The 22,108-nt window shown below is 43.9% G+C and overlaps 2 protein-coding genes across 2 annotated transcripts; one reads left to right on the top strand and one right to left on the bottom strand.

The window, feature by feature from the left end:
* Nucleotides 1-65: 65 nt before the first annotated feature.
* Nucleotides 66-7,453, bottom strand: LOC143474739 (uncharacterized). The gene is made up of 3 exons (XM_076972304.1): nt 7,280-7,453; nt 6,089-6,841; nt 66-5,719 (listed from the first exon to the last, which is right to left on the bottom strand). The coding sequence occupies exons 1-3, from the start codon at nt 7,311-7,313 to the stop codon at nt 195-197; spliced, it is 6,312 nt and encodes a 2,103-aa protein (XP_076828419.1). The 5' UTR covers nt 7,314-7,453; the 3' UTR covers nt 66-194.
* Nucleotides 7,454-9,110: 1,657 nt separating this feature from the next.
* f13a1b (coagulation factor XIII, A1 polypeptide b) lies at nt 9,111-20,161 on the top strand. The gene is made up of 15 exons (XM_076972774.1): nt 9,111-9,256; nt 12,374-12,590; nt 12,958-13,146; nt 14,363-14,611; nt 14,769-14,887; nt 15,453-15,560; nt 15,922-16,099; nt 16,719-16,857; nt 17,470-17,573; nt 17,716-17,804; nt 17,928-18,085; nt 18,413-18,684; nt 18,998-19,161; nt 19,331-19,467; nt 19,714-20,161. Exons 2-15 carry the CDS (start codon nt 12,410-12,412, stop codon nt 19,853-19,855), a joined length of 2,229 nt encoding a protein of 742 aa, XP_076828889.1. The 5' UTR covers nt 9,111-9,256; nt 12,374-12,409; the 3' UTR covers nt 19,856-20,161.
* The last annotated feature ends 1,947 nt before the right edge of the window (nt 20,162-22,108 follow it).

Raw genomic sequence — 22,108 nt, 5'->3', positions numbered from 1 at the left:
TTTTGTATTTCATTGTGAGGAGGTGGCTTCCCCCCCCCCCCCCCACACACACCACAAGCAGTTCATAATCTTTCAAATAGAAACATTTATTTATTTACAAAATTGTTAAACCTTATGCAAATGTTTCAAATAATACACTTAATTCCATTTGAAATGGCAGAATACAAAACAGTATTCCATCCTCCACTATTCTCTTAACTACAAGCATGATAACAACCACCATAGTTTCCTGCAACCATCTTATCAACCTTCTCCAGAAGTTCTACCAAATGGGTTTCCCTGTGTCTGTTATCCAGCACATGATACCTGCCTCCACATTTGTCCACAAGCCATTCCAAGTCCCCGTTCCTCTTTACGTGCTGTTGCCCACTCTCTCCAAGAACCTCCCCCCACGTGAACAGAATAATGGTACGTCTCCATGCGGCCTCCCCCAGCGTGGACATGGTGCGCTCCACTGCTCCGCGGTACTGTGCAGTAAAAGTTAAGTAAGCCGGTAGAAGAAGGACGAATGCGTGAGGGCCAGGTGTGCACAGTGACACGTTTTGTAGGAGCTCCCTTTGAAAACTCACGTTTATATCTCCAGACGAACGCCATTTTATCCCGGGGGGCTCTACCACCATGAGTGGCTTGCCGCACACACTTCCCCTCCAGGGGTTTCCAGACCCCGCACCCTGCCCCAGGACGGTGTGTTTGGCTGATTGCCGCGAGGACCACGACTCTCCGAGTAACACCACCCTTAGTTCAGAGACCAGACCGCGCAAACCTTCAGTCATCAGATAGTCTGAGCTCGCTGGCTCAAAGAATTCTTCCCCGTCTTCCTCCGTCTCCTGTAGCAGCCGGTTTGCTTGATTAGCTTCCTCTTCAATCTTGATTTCCAGTGCTCCTTTCCTTTTGCGTATGCCTGCTAGCCTTGTGTCCTCAAATGCGTGGTTTGTTGTTGGGGACGACAAGGCCATCTCCACACACTGATAATCTGCACTTTCTGCTGTATTACTGTTGCCTTCCTGACTGTTTTCACTAGGGTCTGTTTTACAGGTCCCACCATCCACTCCAACCTCCTGATACATTTCTTGACTCTCTGTAGCTCTTATTTGGTTTCCATTAAATGCTTTTGTTTTGTCCCATGGTTGGAAATCAGAATTGTGATTGTGGTTTATCATTTTAAGCTCACTGTTGTACAGATATTTTTCCCACCTATCTAGGTCGTCTGTTTTCAACCTCAGATTTTGTTTAACGTTGTGTAGTTCCTGTTTCATGACATCTAGTTCGTTTCTCCAATTCTCTAAATTGTTCTTTTTGGATTCTAGCTCTCTGTTTAAATCATTCCATTCTTGTTCTCGTTGTTTGAAAGCATTCTCTCTCGATTTTAAGCTTAGCTCATGATCCTCCATACTGTGCTCCTTAATCTCTAATTCTTTATATCTGTTTCTCAGGTCTTCTTCTATATTTGCTATGTTCTGCTCCCTGTCAGCAAGCTCTTTCTCCAAGAGGTCCAACTGATGCCGTTTTGCTTCAGAAGAACACTTAATTTCTTCCATTTCTTCTTGTTTTCTCCTGAAGTTGCACAGCATGCTGTCAAGCTGTTGTTTGTCAGTTTCTGCTTCTCCTTCTCTTTTCTGTACTATTCCCTCTCTCTTCTGCAGACTTATTTCTGCATTCCTCAGGTCTTGTTCTCTTTTCTGAAGCTCACCCTCTTTCTTCACCACTTCTTGCTCTCTTAGTGCTAAGGCCTGATTGTCACTCTCTAAATCTATCTCTCCTTTGCCAGCTGCCTGGTTTTGTTGTGTGCCCAGACACTGTTGCTGATGTGGTATAATCTCCTGATTTGTGACTGTTTGTTGTTGGGTTTTGAATTCAAAGTTGTGGTTTCTCTGTAAAAGATCCTGCTCTTTCTCACGAAGTTCATTCAGCCTTTGTATAACCTCATATTCCTTCTTGGCTTGTTCTACTTGCCATGTGTTGTTATGCTGTGTATTCCTCTCCAGTTCCTGCACAGCTTTTGACAATTCATCTGCCTGCTTGTCATAAATCTGCTTCAGATCCATTAATTTTTGCTCTCTTTTGCACAATTCACTTTCTCTCATCTCGAGGTTTTCTCTGAGATCTTCCACATCCTTCATTTCTTGCCTAAAATTATGTTGCTTTACCACAAGCTCTTCTTCCACTTTTCTCAGCTCTCTCTCTCTCTCTTCTATCTGTTGCTTGATATTTTCTATTTCCTTTTCCTGTTTTTCTGACCTATCCCTCTGTGCTTTCTGCTGGTTTTCCAGTATCTTTTCTGCAGCCTCAAATTCTTCACATTTTCGTATAATCAGATGTTCCCTTTCTTCTAAACCTTTCTCCTTATCTGTAAGTTCTTGCATCCTTTTCTCAAGTTCATTCCTCGTATTCATCAACTCTTGCTCTCTTAATTCTAAGGTTCGTACAAGAGCATCTGATTCTTCTTTCCAGTGATCAGACGTAGCTCTGTGCTTCTCTTGGAGCTCTTGTTCCCATATCTGATTTCTGTCCATTAGTTCTTGGGTTTTAAGTGCAAGGTCATGTTCTCTTTGTAAAAAATCCTCTTCTTTCTTCTGACATTCATTCAGTGTTTGTATAAGATTGTTTTCCTTGTCCGTTAGCTCTGCTAGCCATCTCTCATTGTGCCGTCTGTTTTTCTCCACCTCCTGTATAGCTTCTGACAGTTCTCGTTTCTTGCTCTCGTACATCTGCTCAGAATCTGTTAGGTGTTGCTCTCTTTTGCTTAATTCCATTTCTCGGATGTCCAGGTTCTCTCTGTGATCCTCCAACTTCTTGACCTGTTCCTTTAGATTAAGTTGCTTCATCACAAGCTCCTCTTCTGCTTTTCTTTGCTCGCTCTCTCTCTCTTCTCGCTGTTGCCTGATATTTTGTATTTCATTTTCCTGCTTTTCGGAAAAAGCCTTCTCCGCTGCCTCTAGCTCCTCATACCTGTTCTTAATCTGTTGCTGTAACTTTTGCTCTGAATTAAAAAGTTCTGTTTCTCTTTTTTCTAGCTCAGTTTCTCGCTTCTCTAGATCTTCTCTGTGGCTCTCATTATTTTTGCATTGATGTTCCAGCTTGTTTTCCTTCTCACATACTTCGCACTCTCTTCCATCCAGCTCTTGTTTCTCCTCTCTTAGTCTTTGCTCTTTCTCATTTATTTCTCTCTCTCTTTTCTCCTGTCTTTCAAGCTCTTGTCTCCAAACCTGCTCCCTTTCGCTCAGCTCCAGCTCTCTGCTACGAAGTGCTTCTTCTCTCTCTGCATCTTCAGCATCCATTTCAGCAGTCCTCTCTAATAGTCTCCCCTCATAGTATTGTTTGATCTCTTCGATTTTCTTCTCTAGATCTTTACCTCTTCCCTGCATGACCTCCAGTTCTGTTTGTAGCTTGTTGTTGGTCTTCATCAACTGATGAATCGCCTTTTCTTTCTCTTTAATGTGCTCTTGGGACAGTGCGTCTTTAATCTTCCCCATTTCTTCGTATTGATTTAGCACATCATGAATCTCTTTCTCTCTGCTCTGGATCCTGGCTCTCTCGTCCTCTGCGTCTCTCTTGTACTCCTCACACTTCATCTGAAGGTCTTCCAACTCCTGTACAAGTGCTGCCTTTTGGTTTTGTAGGTTGTCACCCCTGATTTCTCTCTCCAATAGCAGCTTTTCCAAGTCTTTTACACGACTGTCCCTGTCTTCATTCTGCTGATGTAACTGATTGATCAGGTTTTCCTTCACCTCTAAGACGCGTCTTGTTTCGTCTTCTTTTTGTCTGGTGTTCACCTCATGCAGATTCTTCATGATGTCCATTTCCTCTTTTAGAATCACATTTTCTCTCTTCAGGAACTCTTCCATCTCCTTGGATTCATCCTCTAAAAGTTTCATCCTAGAGGTAAATTCTGCCATTTTTGCCTGACTGTCATTTTTAATATTCTCCATGTTTCTTTGCTTGGCATCAATAGCTTGGTTGAGCGCTTCAATCTCCTGCTCTCTCTCCCTACATCTTGTTGTCAGTGCAGATATTTCTGCATCTTTTTCCTGCACGGTCTTTTGAGTCTTAGCATTTATGTTCATCTCGTGCTCCTTTTGTGTTAGCTGCATTGTAACAAGTTCTGCGTCTTTCCCAACAAGTTTTTCCAAAAGTTCGTTGTACTTTCCCACAGTGTTTTCATGCATTTGTCTCTCTGCATTCAGTGTATTCACTTGTTCTTGGTAGGCAGCTTGCAATTCTTCCATCTCTTTTGTCATCAGCTCTACAATTTCTCTGAGTTTATTTTTCTCCTTTTCTCTCTTTTCATTCATTTCCTTCCATCTCTCCTCTTGCTCATTTTCTTTGTTTTCAGCTTTCATCATAATCTCATCCATCTCTTTCTGTTTTTCATCAAGCCTTTGCTCAAACTCTTTTTTCTCTGCTAGCTGTCTTTCAGTCTCATGTTTCCCCCGTAAGAGCTCTTCTTCATACTTTGTCTGTGTCTCCGTAAACTTTCTCTTTAGCTCATTTCCCTCCTTTTCTTTGTGATCTAATTCCTCTTTCAGAATAACAATCTCCTTTTCAGCGTTCTCATGTCTCGTTTTCAGCTCTCCTTCTCTCTCTTTCCTCTCATGCTCTTTGAACATGCTGACACGTTCCTGCTCCTGCACCTTCACCTGTAGCTCATCCACCCTTTCTTTCAGTTCTTCACTCTCTTTCTCTCTCTCGTCCAATTTCATGACCAGTTCGTCCTTCTCTCTGCAGGCCTGTTTGAGAGATGCGTTGACTCTGTTGTTTTCCAACCTGAGTTCCTGAATCTCTTGTTCCTTGTCTTCTGTTAACCAAGTCATCCTCTCCTCCAGCTCACTCGTGATGCTCCTTCTGTCATCGTCTCCTTTGTCTGCCGCTTCCTCTCTCTCCACAGGTGCCTTCTCAGCTGATTTCCCCTTGTATCTCCTCCTGTCGAAGAACCACCTGAGGCTCTTCACCTCCCGCTCTCTCATCCTTCTCATCTCCGTGTCTTGACGCTGAAGCTTGTCGTTGACTTCTTTCAGCTTCAGGTTGAACCTCTCGTTCTTCTGCTTCCCGAGGTCTTGGATCTCCTGCACGAGTGGTGAGAATGCCTCACACCGATTCCCTGCCACCATCTTCTCGATCTTCTCCAGCAGTCCCGTTACCTGCACGGTGGCGCTGTTACCTTCCAAACCGAGGCTGCTGATCACGTGATATCTGTTTCCACATTTCTCCATCAACGAGTGAAGGTCTCTACCTCCTCCCTGGATGTGCTGCTCAATAGTGACCCCCTCTCTCAGCTGGTCACCTCTTGTGAAGAGAAGTATGGTGTGCTTCCAAACGCCTTCACCAAGTATCTCCAAATGCTCTTTCACTGCGGGAGCTCTGACCAGGGCGTCTACCCTCAGAGTCAGTAGAAGGGCGTGGGGACCAGGAGGACAGAGTGTCACACTAACCCCAACCTCCCTCCTCACTCTCTCTGGAGTGATGCCCTCAGGGCCTCCTTCCCACCCGGGCACATCCACCACTGTGACCAGTCTTCCAGAAACTTCCGCCTGCTTCCTTGAACATTCCTCTGTGGCCTCTCCTGTTTGAAAGTGTGCAGCCCCTCTGAGGATGGTGTTCCCAGCCGAGCTTTTCCCGGTCTCTCTTTCTCCCAGGAGGATGAGCCGTAGTTCTGGGAGGCGGCGTGACCCTCTGGAGAACAAGTTTCTTTCGTCCAGGTCTTCAGTGTGTGTTATATCAGCTGTGCGGGGCAATAAAAGGATTGAATTTAACAAATATGAGGGGACATTGATTGTGTCATGGAAACTATAATTAACTTCTCACTATATACCTTGGTTGTACATCAGTGAGTTAAATAAATACATTATGTAATTATATTATATTATAAATACATATGTAACAGTTCAATGTATAGTAATTAGCTTCCACATGACTACTGATAAAACTGAACCGGATTCATTTTTTTTAAAAGCCTTTTTGCTTTTATTCAGTCTCAGTCATCCTCAAAGCTAAATGTAACTGATCCTACAACATATGCAAACTTAAGCTTGCTTAAACAATTCTAAAGTAGGCCGTTTATCTGCAGATTGAGTGTTTCCTACCGGCTCACCTGTTAGTACAGCTTTCATAGTGCCTCTTTGTGTTTGAGCCTCCATCAGTCTTTGTTTCTTTCTTCTCTCTCTGCCTCTCCTTCTCCCTTCTGCTTCCAGCACTAGCAGTAAAGGGTCTGACTCATAATGTCCTCCCTCTCTCCCCTTCACCATCTCCTCTATCTTCCTCAACAGTTCCTTCACCTGAATTCCGTCATCGCCACGCCGTTTGTTCTCCAGAACATGGAACCTCATTCCACACCTTTCTAGAAGCTTCTGGAAGGACTGTCCTCCATTTTGTATTCTCTGTTCAATGGGAATGGAGCCTAACTCATCTCCGCGTGTAAACAGCACGAGTGTGTAGTCCCACACAGCTTTGCCCAGAAGCTCCAAGTGCTCTTCAATCTGCCGATAGTAGTCCGCTGTCACTGAGGCGCAGGACCGTACCACCAGAAGCAAAGCGTGAGGACCAGGTGGACAGAGGGACACACTTCTCATCGTTTCCCTTCTCACCCACCCAGGGGTCCCGTTGCCTGAATAGTACCACTCCCATCCTGGCGTGTCCACTACTGTAACGCGATGGCACGCCACGTCAGCCTTCCTCTTCACACACTCCTCTGTGGGTTTGCCGCTCTCAAATCCCCCAGTGAGGCCGAGGATAGTGTTTCCCACAGAACTCTTCCCGGTACCTTTGCGGCCCAGCAGAACCAGACGTAGCTTTGTCAGAAGGGGTTTGCTGTCTTCTGTCTTTACAGAAGTCTGCTGTGTGGCTCCTGCAAGAGTTGAGGAAGGTTAATCTATGTGCATACACATTTAACATTAGCACTAGTTTACACTTGTAACTGGAGCTTCTAAATCTGTTCACATAATTGTCCCTCAGTGACCTTGATGTTAAATAAGAGCGTCCTTATTTATATTATGACTTAAACAAAGATAAGCCCATATTTTAGGAACAGTTCATGCAGACATTCAGATCTAATTTTTTCTAGCAATTGCTCGCATTATGCAGTCATACGCTCACATGTCTGTTTATGTTCATCCTAGGTGAAATAAATGAGAAGATATGACGTTGTCAGCATACGGTGAAGTCTGCAGTGCTGTTAGACAGTGAAGAGTGTGGCCTGCATTACGAATGTACCAGTCATTTCCTTATTGAAAAACTCATGCCACTCCACCGTTTTCATCGTCTTTTGAGATCATTCACATCTTACCAGCGCCGAAGGCATTCTCACTCTGCGGCTCCATCGCCCTCTGTGACCTCTGACCACTGATGCGCCTCTGTGCTGTTAGTTTTCACGTAAATCTTTGCTCTCCTCGAGAGTTTTACTGTTCGGCATCTCATGAACTCACTTTGTTCACTTCCTATTCGAGTGAGGCACAGTGGAACGGAACTCAACGTGTGGAAGTCACATGACCAACCTGTGGCTTCTTTGTCACTCTCGGTATAACACAGGAAGCAGCACGTATGGGTGACGGCTGCTGAGACCACAGCAGGACACCAGATCTGCTGTCAGTGTTGCTGCATTTTGCAGCAGCATTTTTCTGTCCTATAATAATTCTGTTCAAGTTCTTAATTTGCATTTCATTATACAGATTTTTGTGTGTTTAGCTGGCCAATTAGCTCAGTTGTTGTTGAACACTTGAGTGCTTACTGCTAAATGTTTACCTTTCAGAGGACCAGCACATAGTTAACCTGTGACTGGGATACAGCCAGAGGGCGAATTATACTTTTAAATCCATAGAAATATATTAAATATATAGAAATTTATATTAGAAATATATTTACATTTAGAATCATAATCAGACTTTATTGTCATACATTGTACAGGTACAAGGTACGAAATTACATCTCCCCGGGGCCCAGTGTTAAAGCACCAGTGTTACAGGTATGAATTTGTATTTGCCCCCCCTCCCCCTCAAAAAAATAGGTTTTTACCTCTTTTGAGGGACCCAAATCAGAAACCCCCCCCACTTCACCCCCAGTCCACCCCCCATTTCCCCCATAATTCGAACCATGATGGTGTCAGCTGGTACTGCTCAACTTATTAAGCAGAAAGACTGAGCACAAAAACACATTGTTTTGTTCATCTGCACAAGTTAGAAGATTGGGCTGGAATCCCCAGAAGGTCCCTCAAAAGGTCACTGACCTTCACCTCTGGCCTTTCATCTCTGACCTTTCACCTCTGGCCTTTTCATGCCTCTGTCCCATGTTTTTCCTTCACAAGGCCTGCAGATTTTCGTATGAACAGGCTGTTTATAACCTACGTGCACAGAACTTCCTTAAAGAGCCCTACATCCCAGTCCAAGTTCAGGCGTGTGCCCAGCGAGCATGTGCCCAGCGAGCGTGTGCCCAGCGAGCGTGTGCTCCGAGCCCTGATGTTCTGCACATTTACAGCTGCTGCTGCTCGAAGGTTTTGTCGCGTCTGCTGTTTCTGAACATGCTGAGAGTTGCATCATCCCTGTGACTCAACCTTTCCTTAAGACCACGACTGGCCTGTGCTGCTGGGCTTTCTTAGCTGTATGGACAAAATAATGTAGTCCCATGTTAGCCACCTATAGGAATACAGAGAGCATCCTGTAAGATATTCAGAAGTGGACAGTGGGGTTTATCGTTTTCATGATGAATGAAATTAAAGTAGTCCTAATATGAACTACTCTTTTGAACTCTTCAATAACGTATGAATGAGTGTTGTATGAGAAGCCTCATGAACATTGTCATCTTTATAATGCGTGTTAAGTCTCATTACTCCATTACACTAACGCTTGTCCAGACAAAAAAGATGGACATTCCTCACATAGTCTTTTATTTAGTCACATGTCTCCTTCCGCAAAGTTCTTGTCTCACTTAAAACACACACTACATATTCTGAAGTCTAAGTGTTTATGCACAAACACCCACACACACACACCCCACACACACTGATGTGTTTAGGCAACATGACCAAACACATGTTTTGTATTATATGTACACATGTACACACACACACATACACACACGCACACACTCTCATGGTCACACACTCCCATGGATCCTCCCACCACACACTGGGCTACTCCTTCTCTGTATATAATAGCAGTAGGAGGGAGATGTGGTCCTGGCCTCCTCTGGGGTCTGACGGCGGTGCACAGGCTCTCTGAGACACTCCGCTGGAGAACACCACCTGCTCCTCCATCATTACACCAACCAGGTTAGTGGAACATGAGCAGCCATGACACACCATACTCGCTACGTAGAACGGATGTTTACAGTTAGAATGTAAAATCTAATACCGTAGCTTTATAATGTAGAAATTTGTATTTTATCGTGAAAAATTTTCCTACTGCTTAGTGCCAGCTCATTTCACACGACTTCTGTTATTTCTAAAATTCAAGAAAATGTACCTGCAAAAAGCTAAAAGCATCTCTTATTAAGAATCTAAATCTTGAAAAGATTGTTATAAGGTTGTATACATGCTTGAAGAGGACAAACAGTTTGCTTTACTAGTAAGTGGTGAAATATCTCTTAGTAGTGAAACAGTTTGAAATATTTGTGCCCATTATATTGAATGGACATGCACTACTATAGTTAACTGAGGACTCTCCCTAATACCTGTACTACTGTAGTTGACTAAGGAGTCTCCATAGTACCTCTCCAATTGTAGTTGGCTGAGGACTCTCCCTAGTACCTCTCCTACTGTAGTTGGCTAAGGAGTCTCCCTAGTACCTTTCCTACAGTAGTTGGCTAGGCACTCACTCTCCCTAGGTCTGTTATATACTGGTAGTAATTGAACATTGGCTTAGGCTGTAAACCTCATTAAAAGACTTTGATTGACTTTGTATTAAACAAAAGACTGTGCATTATTATATTTATTTATAAGCTATAAAATGTAGTTTAGGATTTTGTGCACAGTGTTTGTTCATACAGAGAATCTGACTAGTCACTCACATTGTTGTTTTGTACTATTCACCATTTCAGAATTATCAACCATAAGTGCGATATTACACTATGTTGCCAAAAGCTTGTTTCAAGAAAGCTCAGACATTCTGTAAACAATCATCTACCACCAGGTTTCTCTCTTTCTCACACACACACACACACACACACACACACACACACACACCCTGTCTTTCTGTGTGTGAGTGTATGTCTGTGTGTGTGTGAATATGTGTATTACATAATTATATTAGTGGCCAAGATACTACTATATATTTTATGTCTCACATTTTCTTTGCTTTGCATCGTCTCTGCCAAGTAAAAGTGTGGAAAGGTGGGATCATCGGCATTCCAGCTTCCCAAAGTGCTGTGGGAGAGAGGAACAGAGCAAACAGAGCAGTCTCTGTGTGTGAGGTGACTCACTGGTCCAGAGTTGGAGCAGGTGCAAGGCCAGTACTCCCTGCTGCCTGCCCACCAGTAGACACCAGTTAGGTAACGCCCCAGCCTCAAAGAAGGGCTTGTGTCTTTGTGGTGACAGAGTTTGTGCCGCTCTTAATTTAAATGAAAACAGCTGCTGTGTCTCCTTCATAACACGAACATCACAGCTGCAGTTTATTTGCCAGAATTAACATCTAAGAGGAAACATGATTTGTTGGTCTGTATTTTGCCGTTTCATTACCCTTCCTCCTGACAAAGAGGCACCCAAGACAGACTAAACTAAACTGCTTCACCATTAGCATTAGTTGCTGTAGATTTCACAAACACTCACTTGTTTGCTGTTTAAAAGCACAACATTTGAATATGTGTATGAATATGTCAAAATGTGTTACATCCTATTTGAGCTGTAATACAAATGTGAGCAATCAGCTCTTACAGACTCATATCTCTGGTGTTAACACCTCACAGACATGCGCTTTGTTTACGACGGTCCCTTGTTAGTTTATTATCTCCTGTGGCACTTTTCTCTGAGAGCTCAGGGTCATTTATCTTCACTTCTGCACATTGGCAGACTCGGGCCCCTTGGCCAGAGCGGAGTCAAAATGTGATGAGCTCATGAACACATCACCGTCACTGACTCTGATGGAACCGCAGGTATGTGTGGCTGCACTATTGCAACTCCACCCTGGAACATAGAAGGTGGTGAACGCCTCCACCCTTCGTATTTGTCCCTGACCTCAACGTTTTAAATTAGTCCTGTGACAATTCTTAGTAACACAAAAACAGAAAGATTGACAGGCCTGGAAAAACCACTCCATAGCAGAGGAAACTGCAGTTTCACCCCCACCCCCTTTTCACTTTTACTGCACCCATAATGCTTAGCAGCCTGAGTCCTCTCTGCTGCCCTCTGCATCGCCATGACATCATCTTCAATAAATGTGCATTAGCCTCCTGCTAAGTTATCACCAGCTAAGCTGCAGTGTGTGGCAGTTTTACCACATCCTTTGCGTTAACATCTGTTTCTGTGTGTCGGATCTGTGCTGCTTGGTTAAAGTGGTATGGTGTCTGTTTCACATGAAGATGGTTGTATGCGGCTTTGAATTGGCTAATTTGTCCAGTTACAATAGGATGTGAGCGCTGTGAGCTTTTTTGGTCTCTAATTTTAATTTAATTGTTTTCTTCTTTTCAGTTGTTTACATTAGCATTAATAAAGTCTAATCATGGTTCTGTCTGATTTGTTTAATGCAAATTTTGTGCATTTTTATACATTTAACATGTGGTGGGTTTCCCACCCTCTGCCAGCTGTATTTACCCTTCTACCCTGCTACCAACAAACGTAGCCGGTCACTTGCCCTCACATGCTGCCCTCCTCACAATCAGCGTGATCAGTGTGATTTATGCATCTTTGCGAGGTCCATCATATAATGTGGCAGTATGAGTATGTGGCAGTGAAGATAATCCCAGTTTATCAATATTATTTATATCAATAATGTCAGTATTATTGATAATCCTTATTTCTCACCCAGTCCGTCAACAGTTTAGCAATTCTCCTTATTTTACCTCTATAGTCCATTAGTATTTAGTATTTTTAATCTAACTGTCATTTTAAAAACTATACTTTCTTAAACTTAACACAGAGAAAACCGAAGTTGTACTCATTGTCTCACCGTTCTTATTTGCCACCTACACTGACCTTGCCATTACAACTGATGAGGAGTTTGTCCTGTTCTCTATCAACATGCTTCCAGATCTTTCCCACATACAATACAAACTGTTGCTCATGACTTTTAAAGCCTTTCGTGGCCTTGAGTCTTGTTATGTCTCTAAGCTTTGACTTCTGCACACTTGCATATAAGCTTTTAGCACTGGGGTCTTACTGTCTTTCAGTGTCTTAGCCCCTACGTTCTATCATCTGTAGGCATTCTGTAATTTGCCTCTTTTTTTGTTCATTTAGGATTTTCTTGTGCACGTCTTCACCAGCACCCCAGCCATGACTGACCAGGAGGCGTCTAACACTCCAGAGGCCCCTGCGGCCCCCGCCGTACGGCCCAGACAGGCGTCCCACCGTGGACGCACCGTAGCCCCAGTTGCCAGCTCCAATAGCGATGAGGAGAAGTTCCCTGAGTTTGAACCTACCATGCTCCTGCCCAGAGGGCCTCCGCCTCTTACGGGTGAGGTTTAGAGCGCATGTGTGTGTGGTCACGGGTGTACATGTGAGTTTTGTATCGAACCCTTCTTTGGATTACACTTAAAAAGTAACTGGTTGTGTGTGCTAGAAAGGAGTTATTGAGAAAAGTTGGGTGTGTACTTTTACGGTATTGAGTCGCCTGTCAGGAGATAGTGTGGATCCACAATGCTTAGCAGCTTTCTCTATACAGGCTGCTGATAACACAGAATGAGGAGATAACAAGGACATGGCTGCTAAGAAAGTTATTAGCCATCTTATCAAACAAGGTCTTACGCACTTTCAGAATGAATTAGTTTCCTGGAAACATCTGTTCATTGCCATGTGCGGTCCATCGTTCTTCTGTTGTTCAGAGTACCTGGACATCTGGGATGTGGACTTGATCAAACGGCCCCATGAGGTGAACAAACAACAACACCACACCAGCCTGTACTCCTGCGACTACCTTATTGTGCGCCGGGCCCAGGAGTTCAAGATCAAGATCACCTTCAACCGAGCCTACAAACCTGCTGAGGACAAGTTTGCTGTTGAGTTTGTCATGGGTGCGTGTTTCCCTTTTAAACCCAAAGACCAGGTATGATGGGGTAACACGGATCAGGAGCAGATGATATAAAATGACCCCAGACCAGGCCTGTCACGGCTGTGCAGATGCAGTGACTGGCTTTATGTGTGTGTAAAACAGCAGTAGATAGAACTTACATACACACATAATGATATTACGGAGCTAATTAGACTTAAAAAAAGAAAATACAACAGTGGAGCTAGGGTTTATTAAATTCTATACATTTCAATCAGGCCTCACTCTGAAAACCTTCGCTCAGATGTTCCTGTATCCTTCTAATATAAAATGTCAGTTCCTCTATGTAGCCATATGGGTTTGTTCTTGTCACAGAGATCCCTGTGTTTATGTTGAGAAATAATTGCTGTAACACTGCAATACAATTGGTGTTAGTCAGAAACTCCGGAGAACTCATTGCCCCATGATCACTTTCCTTTCTTCTTGACACACATCCTCTTCTAGCCATCGTTTCCTCTTTGTGTTCCTCTTTCGGTCCTATTTGTCCAGTTCATTGAACCTTACGGTAATTATATTGTCAATGAGGAGGAAACGGAACGTAAGAGGGAATCTGCCTGGTTACATTACCAAAAACAGCAAAGAACCCAAAACTAAATATGAGACTAAGTAGAGGACGCTGCAAGACCCAACAAACCCCCGTCCCAAAACTCTCCTCAGTATGTGAACGAATTTTTGTGAAACGTGCCATATTTGTCAATTGTGATTTTCACCTCAATCGAAATTTGTTCTTTGTATTTACCCATCTGTGCAGTTAGAACACGAATACACACACACACACACACACACACACACACACACACACACACACACACACACACACACACACACACACACACACTAGTTATTACTAGGGGGCTGTGTCTAAAATCAGGTTGGGGAAGACATGTCAGCTGTTGTTAAGCGTGTCTCATTCTTCATGTTTAAATCTCTTATACTGATGGTTGTGAAAAACTCCTAATCTTGTGGTTTCCATAGTGGCCTTGGGAGTGGTCAGCCACTAAAATGCTAAACATTTAATCATTTAAACAGCCATAAACCACAAAAATGTGTTAAAGCATTTTTATTTACTGGTATACTATACTGCGTGCATGTCATTTACATTACTGTGTATATTTTGCAGCATGACTCTTACTTGATGGGAACTTCAGAGTGTTTGTGCAATGTGTCCCCCTGTCCACTAGGTGCCAGCCCTCAGTACAGCAAAGGGACCTACATCCCTGTCTTCCCGTCTGGTGAACGTCGGAGTACATGGCATGGTCAGGTCCTAGAGACCTCTGACAATGTCGTCACCATGGGCATCATAACCGCCCCGGACTGCATCGTGGGAAAGTACGGGGTGTACGTTGCCGTGGTCACCCCCTACGGCATCCGCAGGACGAGAAGGGACCCGAATTTGGACGTTTACATTCTTTTCAACCCCTGGTCACCAGGTGTGGTGCTTCTCTACTGCTCCCTCTATAGGCCAGTGTGTCAAAACGCAGACGGCACACGCAGTGCACTACTTAGAAGAAAGGAATGAAGGAATACCTGCCTGACCTTTCTGACCCTTTGACCTTGCCCCTGAGCCTGTGTGTTTTCTGCCTGTAGCTGATGCGGTGTTCCTGAATGATGAAGAGGAGAGGGAGGAGTGTGTGATGAACGAGTTGGGCGTCATCTATCACGGCTCGTACGACGACGTGGCCGAGCGCTCTTGGAACTACGGGCAGGTGAAACACTTTAGTGCCACTTTATTGGATTGCAAAACCATGACTGCAGTATGGAAGTGTAGTTTTATTATGGTTATAATGGTTTTATTAAATACTGCGTACTTGTGAATGAGAGAGTTTTGTGGCAGAGGAACTCAGTTCTGTTCAACATGTTCACACACCACACTGTGTTTGCTCAGGATAAATTGCATCTGGGCTTAATGCAAAACATCTGAGCCACAGTTGTAAACATTAGAAACAAACTTTGAGTTGGACTGTTATTATTTGTTTAGTTTTTTGCTTATTAATTAGTCAAGTCAAGTCAAGGTTTATTTGTCACATACATGGTCATACACAATACGACAGGCAGTGAAATGCTTTGGTGACTACTCCACCTCAAATTTAATTAATCCAGATTTTTTTTTTGTCAAAATTCATTGTTCTCTTTCACTTACATCTCAGCTTCCACCAAAATGTTAAGGCCATCTGGTCAGTTAGTTAAAATGTCAAAGCATATCTATGGTATAAGGCATGTTTGAGTGCCTGACACATCAGGATATTTTGGTTCTTATTCTCTCCATTTTAGTTTGAGTTTGGCATTCTCGACGCCTGCCTGTTCATTATGGATAAGGGTGCCATGCCCCTCACGGACCGTGGAGATCCCGTGAAAGTCAGCAGGAAGGCGTCTGCCATGGTGAGATACTATGACCATCAGTGCCTGTGTTGAAGGCCTGCCAGATTACAGCCTCTCATAAAGAAAATGCAGCGGTTAGTGGTGTGGTGGTGTATGTTTAGGTGACGTGAGGGTCACATGAAGTTCATCCTTCTAGGTTTTTACTTCTAACTTGTTAAGTACAAGTTAGTTATGAATTCAGATGATGAACAGCATCAGCTGTGCTGCCTTTATAGACGAACATCTACCCAAATGAAGTATCAGAATGCTTAATGCAGACTGCATACAATAACTGAGCTGATCATTAATTTCTTTCATTCATTCATTCTTTCATTCATTCACAGTCAGTAATAATTCTTCCTCCTCCCTGTTGACCCATCAGGTGAACTCGCGTGACGATGAAGGTGTGCTGGTGGGGAACTGGAGCGGTGACTACATGTACGGGGTTCCTCCCACCTCCTGGACCGGCAGTGTGGAGATCCTCCGAGACTACGCAGGCAGTCGGGGACAGTCTGTCGGCTATGCCCAGTGCTGGGTCTACGCAGCTGTGTTTAACACCTGTGAGAGCTCAACAGTTCAACATCTTTACTGCCCTCTGCTGACTGGAGACAGTCATTACACAGCAACACGTATTGTCTTTGTAAAATGCTTTAGAGTAAAATATTTTCTGTACCTTTAATGCATAAAATATATAAGAAATAAAGAAATCTTAAATATGGTTATATATAAAAAATCTAAAACTTGAATTAAGATTAGTAAACTTTATAAATGGTAAGAAGTGCATACAATCAAAGAGAGAGCAGAGCAAAGCAGCAAATAGTCTTGAGAACTCAACTTTCTTCTGATAATTGGTTATTACAGCAGTTTCATCTTCTTGAAGTAAGACATAAACATAAAAATAATCATATAACATTTTTTAACCAGTGGGTTGGTTGTCTTGTTTTTTAAGCTAACATCAAAATGGTCATTTTATGATGAAAGTTGTCTCTCTCTCTCACTCACTCACTCACTCACTCACTCACTCACTCACTCACTCACTCACACACTCTCTCTCTCTCTCTCTCTCTCTCTCTCTCTCTCTCTCTCTCTCTCTCTCTCTCTCTCTCTCTCTCTCTCTCTCTCTCTCTCTCTCTCCTCTCTCTCTCTCTCTCTCTCTCTCTCTCTCTCTCTCTCTCTCAGTCTTGCGCTGCCTGGGCATCCCCAGCAGAGTGGTGACCAACTTCTTCTCAGCCCATGACAACAACGGTAACCTGAAGATGGACATCATCCTGGACGAGAAAGGCAGAGTGGACAGAGACCGCACCAAAGACTCCATCTGGTCAGTCTTACATTCTAACAGACTCCATCTGGTCAGTCCTACATTCTAACAGACTCCATCTGGTCAGCCCTACATTCTAACAGACTCCATCTGGTCAGCCTTACATTCTAACAGACTCCATCTGGTCAGTCTTACATTCTAACAGACTCCATCTGGTCAGTCCTACATTCTAACAGACTCCATCTGGTCAGTCCTACACTCTAACAGACTCCATCTGGTCAGTCCTACATTCTAACAGACTCCATCTGGTCAGTCTTACATTCTAACAGACTCCATCTGGTCAGTCCTACACTCTAACAGACTCCATCTGGTCAGTCCTACACTCTAACAGACTCCATCTGGTCAGTCTTACATTCTAACAGACTCCATCTGGTTAGTCTTACATTCTAGCAGACTCCATCTGGTCAGTCCTACATTCCAACACACTCCATCTGGTCAGTCTTACATTCCAACACACTCATCTGGACAGTACCACATTCCAGCTTTACGTACACGCTAAGATACATACAATAAATATTAATCTGTCAGAGTGAAGTCTGGGCACTCCACATAGCACCTGGGTCTCACGTGTCATTTCCTGTCCTGAGCCCCTGAGCTGGTTGTGCCCTGCAGGAACTATCACTGCTGGAACGAGTGCTTCATGGCCAGAGCGGACCTCCCTGATGGGTTTGGTGGCTGGCAGGTTGTGGATGCTACACCTCAAGAGACTAGTGACGGTGATAACACACACACACACACACACACACACACACACATACACAGGCTCCAGGCGGTCGAGGCGGCACGTCTCTCCCTCTGTGCAGCACCGTAGGCTGTACTTCCCGTAGTGATGGTAACGGTGTGGTCTCCATGGTTCAGGGATGTACCGGTGTGGGCCTGCTTCGGTAGCGGCTATCAAACACGGCCACGTCTGCTACCCTTTCGATGCCCCGTTTGTGTTTGCTGAGGTAAGCACGCAGGCCCAGCCTGTCCAGAACGGTCCTCATCAGTCCCTGGCTCGCCCCCTCTGTGTCCCCTCTTTGCCCCCTCTGTTCCCCCCCTGTCGTGCTGACCCACAGCTCCCCCTTCAGGTGAACAGTGATGTGGTCTTCTACTGCCGCAGTAACGAGGGCACCCTGCAGCCCGTGAAGGTGAACAGCAGCCACGTGGGCCGCATGGTCCTCACCAAGGCTGTGCTCCACGACGGGCGCAGAGACATCACCGAATTCTACAAGTTCCCAGAGGGTAGGTGCATCCTGGGAAATGTAGTTCTGTGTAGTTTTTTCCACAGTATCTCTGGCACCTAGGTTTGCCATTGTATTGATTTGAACAATTGAAGAGTCCATATGTATTCTACCTTGTCCATATAAGCCTTTGTTGAAATACAAATTTTTAAAAAAGTTAAAAATAATATTTAAAATAAAGGTCTTCATGTGACCTCATGATGCAAGAAAACTGTATGCAGCAATAGTAACAACCTCCCACTTCCCCTCTCTCTCTCTCTCTCTCTCTCTCTCTCTCTCTCTCTCTCTCTCTCTCTCTCTCTCTCTCTCTCTCTCTCTGTCTATCTAGGTAGTGAGACGGAACGTCGGGTCATGGAGAGGGCGGAGCAGTTTGGTTGTCAGCGGGAGAAGGCCTCGGCCCCTCAGGCTGACGTAGATGTGGAGATCCTTGGCCAGGAGGTGCAGCTGGGGGACACGTTTGACCTGGTGTTGCAGTTGACCAACCACAGTGTGCAGCGGCGTGTGGTGGACATGCACGTCAGCGGCACCGTGGTCTTCTACACAGGCGTGCCGAGCGCTGAAGTCCTGTTTCAGACGCCGACCGTGAAACTGGAGCCACAGCAGAGTAAGCATGTGGGGAGGTGTGTGTGTGTGTGTGTGGGTGTGTGCACGCACGACCTCTTTAGAAATTAGCTCATTTTAGCCATGATGTTAGTTGCTGCAGCAATGATCATTTGAAACTATGATCAGAATTGTGTTTGAAATTAGTAGGATGTAGTAGGATTTTTTTAGTTACTAATTATTTTAGAAAAAAAAGTGGATGAAGTCAATACATTTTTACAGTGTAGCAAGCTTTTCAGCATATCTCAACAAGAAATCTGCATTGTTTGTTACTGTTAAATGGTTAACTTTGTTCTGCTGCCCCCTACTGGCCGTAGGTAAGAAGGAGAAGTTAGTGGTGCGCAGTGAGGCCTACCTGAAAAAGCTGCTGGAGGTTCAGGGGAACCTGAACTTCATCGCTACGGGGAAGGTGAAGGAGACGGGTCAGATCGTCACTGCCATGAGGCTGGTCGCCGTCAACAACCCCACGCTGACTGTTAAGGTCCGTAGTAACAATCTCAAACGTTGCACATGTAAAACATGTTACACTTGTGAATGGTGTTGAGCAGACTGTTGTAACAGAAACTCGTCCCGTCCTGTTTTATCTTCCAGTTCCCAGCTAGATTCTAGATGATGTATGTTGTATATGACGTCTCCTCTCCCTGTCCCAGGTGTCTGGTTCTCCGAGAGTGGATGAGGAGATGTACGTGACGGTGGAGTTCACCAACCCCTTCAAGTTCAGTCTGGAAGAGGTGTACGTGCGTGTAGAGGGGCCTGGGATCATGTCCATACAAACCAAGAAGTACAGGTGGATAAAACCAAGCTTACTTCACAACACACTCACTCAGGGAAGCATCAAAGGACCAAGACTTACTCAACAGTCTAGCAGCAGTGTCCCTGCCCACGATGTCTTCTCATCCGTGTCCTCTTTAGAATATACTGAATGAAAGACAACGGTTTGACAAGTGACTGGATCCATACTATTGTAAAGCTGCTTTGTGACATGTGTTGTAAAAAGCGCTATATAAATAAATTTGTGTGTGTGTGTTTGCAGCATCATTGGCCCAGGCAGTTCTATAACGTGGACAGAGCGTTTCAGTCCCCGGAGGGTGGGCACTACAAAGATGATGGCCAGCTTGGACTGTGCTGCTCTCAGACAGGTGTACGGCGAGACAGAGGTCACCATCCAGGAGTGAACGAGAGTGAGAGCAGAAGGAGGCGGAGTGTCGTCACTGCGTTCGACCAATCAGAAGAATGTCCTGAATAGAACATTATTTTCAGTAATCAAAGCATAGTATTTTGTAACAAGCTACATGCCTTTGTATTAGATTGCACAGATATCATATACACACAGTATAGCTCACACATAGCCTTGATGTTTATGTCGACTGGAAAAAGCTAAAGAAAAACTATATAACGCTGCATTTGCACCTCAATGCATATTATATACATTTTCATTTCAGTAGACAGTGCTGGAAAATAAAGAACGTTTGAAGAACAAACACTTTCTTCTGCAGCAAACTTCACCCTGTCAGCATGCATCTTTTAATGGTTATTTCAACCCATACAATTATTGAAACCACTGTTTCCTGTCATTTCCAATCACATTTCTAATAGCAGAACATAACAGTTCCACAGTGAGCTTAAACCCCAGTGGTGATTCTAGGCTCGACTTTTGAATCTTATCCAATATCTGAAAATCTGAAATATAAAGTTATTTGCTGTGATCCAAGACGTACTGTGAATACGTAGGCATGTGCCACAGTGTCAGTAACAGATAAGTGCTATGCAATAATGTGTCAAAATAACAAGTAATTAGAAAAATAATTACTTGTCCAAAACAGGTCTCTCTTGTAAATGAGTCTGTAAGCCACAAGAGATTATCCTGTCTAAATAAAGGAATAATAAAAAATATATATATACTAATATTAGTATTAGTACTAGTATTAGTGTATATTAGTATTAGTATGCTAGGTACTGCTCTTATTCTTAATACTACAATTTATTCCTCCAGGAAACACTGTATTCTGATGGGAAGGTTCAGTGTGGGTTAAACTGTCCCTCTGTCCAACAACAGCAATGCTTGTTTTCTTTCTCTCGTCATGTCTCTGGCTAGAGTAGAAAGAAGACATATAGTCTAAACAACACAAGTCTCTGTTATCTGAATGATCTGTGAACCTCAGCATGTCATTCCAACCTGTCTAGGGAATCTTGTCTTTTTTTCTGTCATCCTCTTTGATTTTAGGTTTCTTTTTCTTACTGGATTTTATATGCTGTTTATTGTATAAGACGTCTCCTTTCCCTGGCTAATGGTGGAGTTCACCAGCCCCTTTAGTTCAGTCTGGAGTGTGTGTGTGTGTGTGTGTGTGTGTGTGTGTGTGTGTGTGTGTGTGTGTGTAGAGGGACCTGGGGTGGTATAGGTGAATGCTAGGGATGCTGTCCATTGTGCCCTTCATATAATTCAGCATTAAAGCAACTTGTTTTGTAATAAGACCATAGATTTGTGCTTAGAGCACCTCACTGTGCTTAGACCTATATCAGCTAGAAATGATAAAGCTATTGTATCTGTTTGAGATTAAGCTTCATAGGATATGGTGATTTGAAAGGTCTAGACCCCCCCATACTCAAATAGCGGCCCTGTGATAAAGCGCGACCCTAACCCCTCAGGTGTATAGGAGGATGGAGTCGCACTTTATGGGTAGTGTCGGGCGAGGGCCTTGTGGCCTGGAATAAATCCGCACAAGAGGTCGAAACTTTGCCTTTTCCTCTGCACATTTATTTTAGACACCTACAGCTTATTTACATATTTACAGCGCGCGTTCACAGAAAAAAATAAAACAATATCAAATTGGGTCCTCTCAATCAGAGCTTACAGATCGGTGACTGCAAAGTCACATAGATCTCGTTATCACAAACATTTCGAGCCTGCTCTCCTGGGCTCGCCTACTTCTCTACTAATTACACCCCATTATATTCTCCAAGCCCCTCCCACAGAACATTCTACTCCTGCTACCGGTACAACGGGGACAAAGAATATAAAACATTCTAATTGCCATCAACATACAATTGAATAAACAGCTCTAGTCACATCTTTTCCTGTTATGACATTGTTCCATTTTACATAGTTTCACTTCACATGTGCACATGCATATACAATCACCTCCATACTGTTTTAAGTTCATCCCTCCTCTTCTGCAGAGGTTGCACCTGCCCAGGTAAATAAAAGCCTGAATTTTACACTCTTACTCTTTTAGTCAGATGGATACAGACTGGTCACAGGTAAGTATACTTATAAATCATAATCACAATCACAATCATAATCATAGTCATAATCATAATCATAGCCATGTCTATTGGTGATGTGTAGGTGTATAGGTCTACATCATCACACACCCCCCACCTTAAGCTCGACACCATCCCAGTGGCGAGAAAGGAAGTCCGCAGTAACA

Source organism: Brachyhypopomus gauderio, chromosome 14, assembly GCF_052324685.1.
Source record: "Brachyhypopomus gauderio isolate BG-103 chromosome 14, BGAUD_0.2, whole genome shotgun sequence".
NCBI lineage: Eukaryota > Metazoa > Chordata > Actinopteri > Gymnotiformes > Hypopomidae > Brachyhypopomus > Brachyhypopomus gauderio.
Note: the sequence above shows the minus strand (reverse complement) of the source record. Positions and strands in the feature narration are given on the sequence as shown.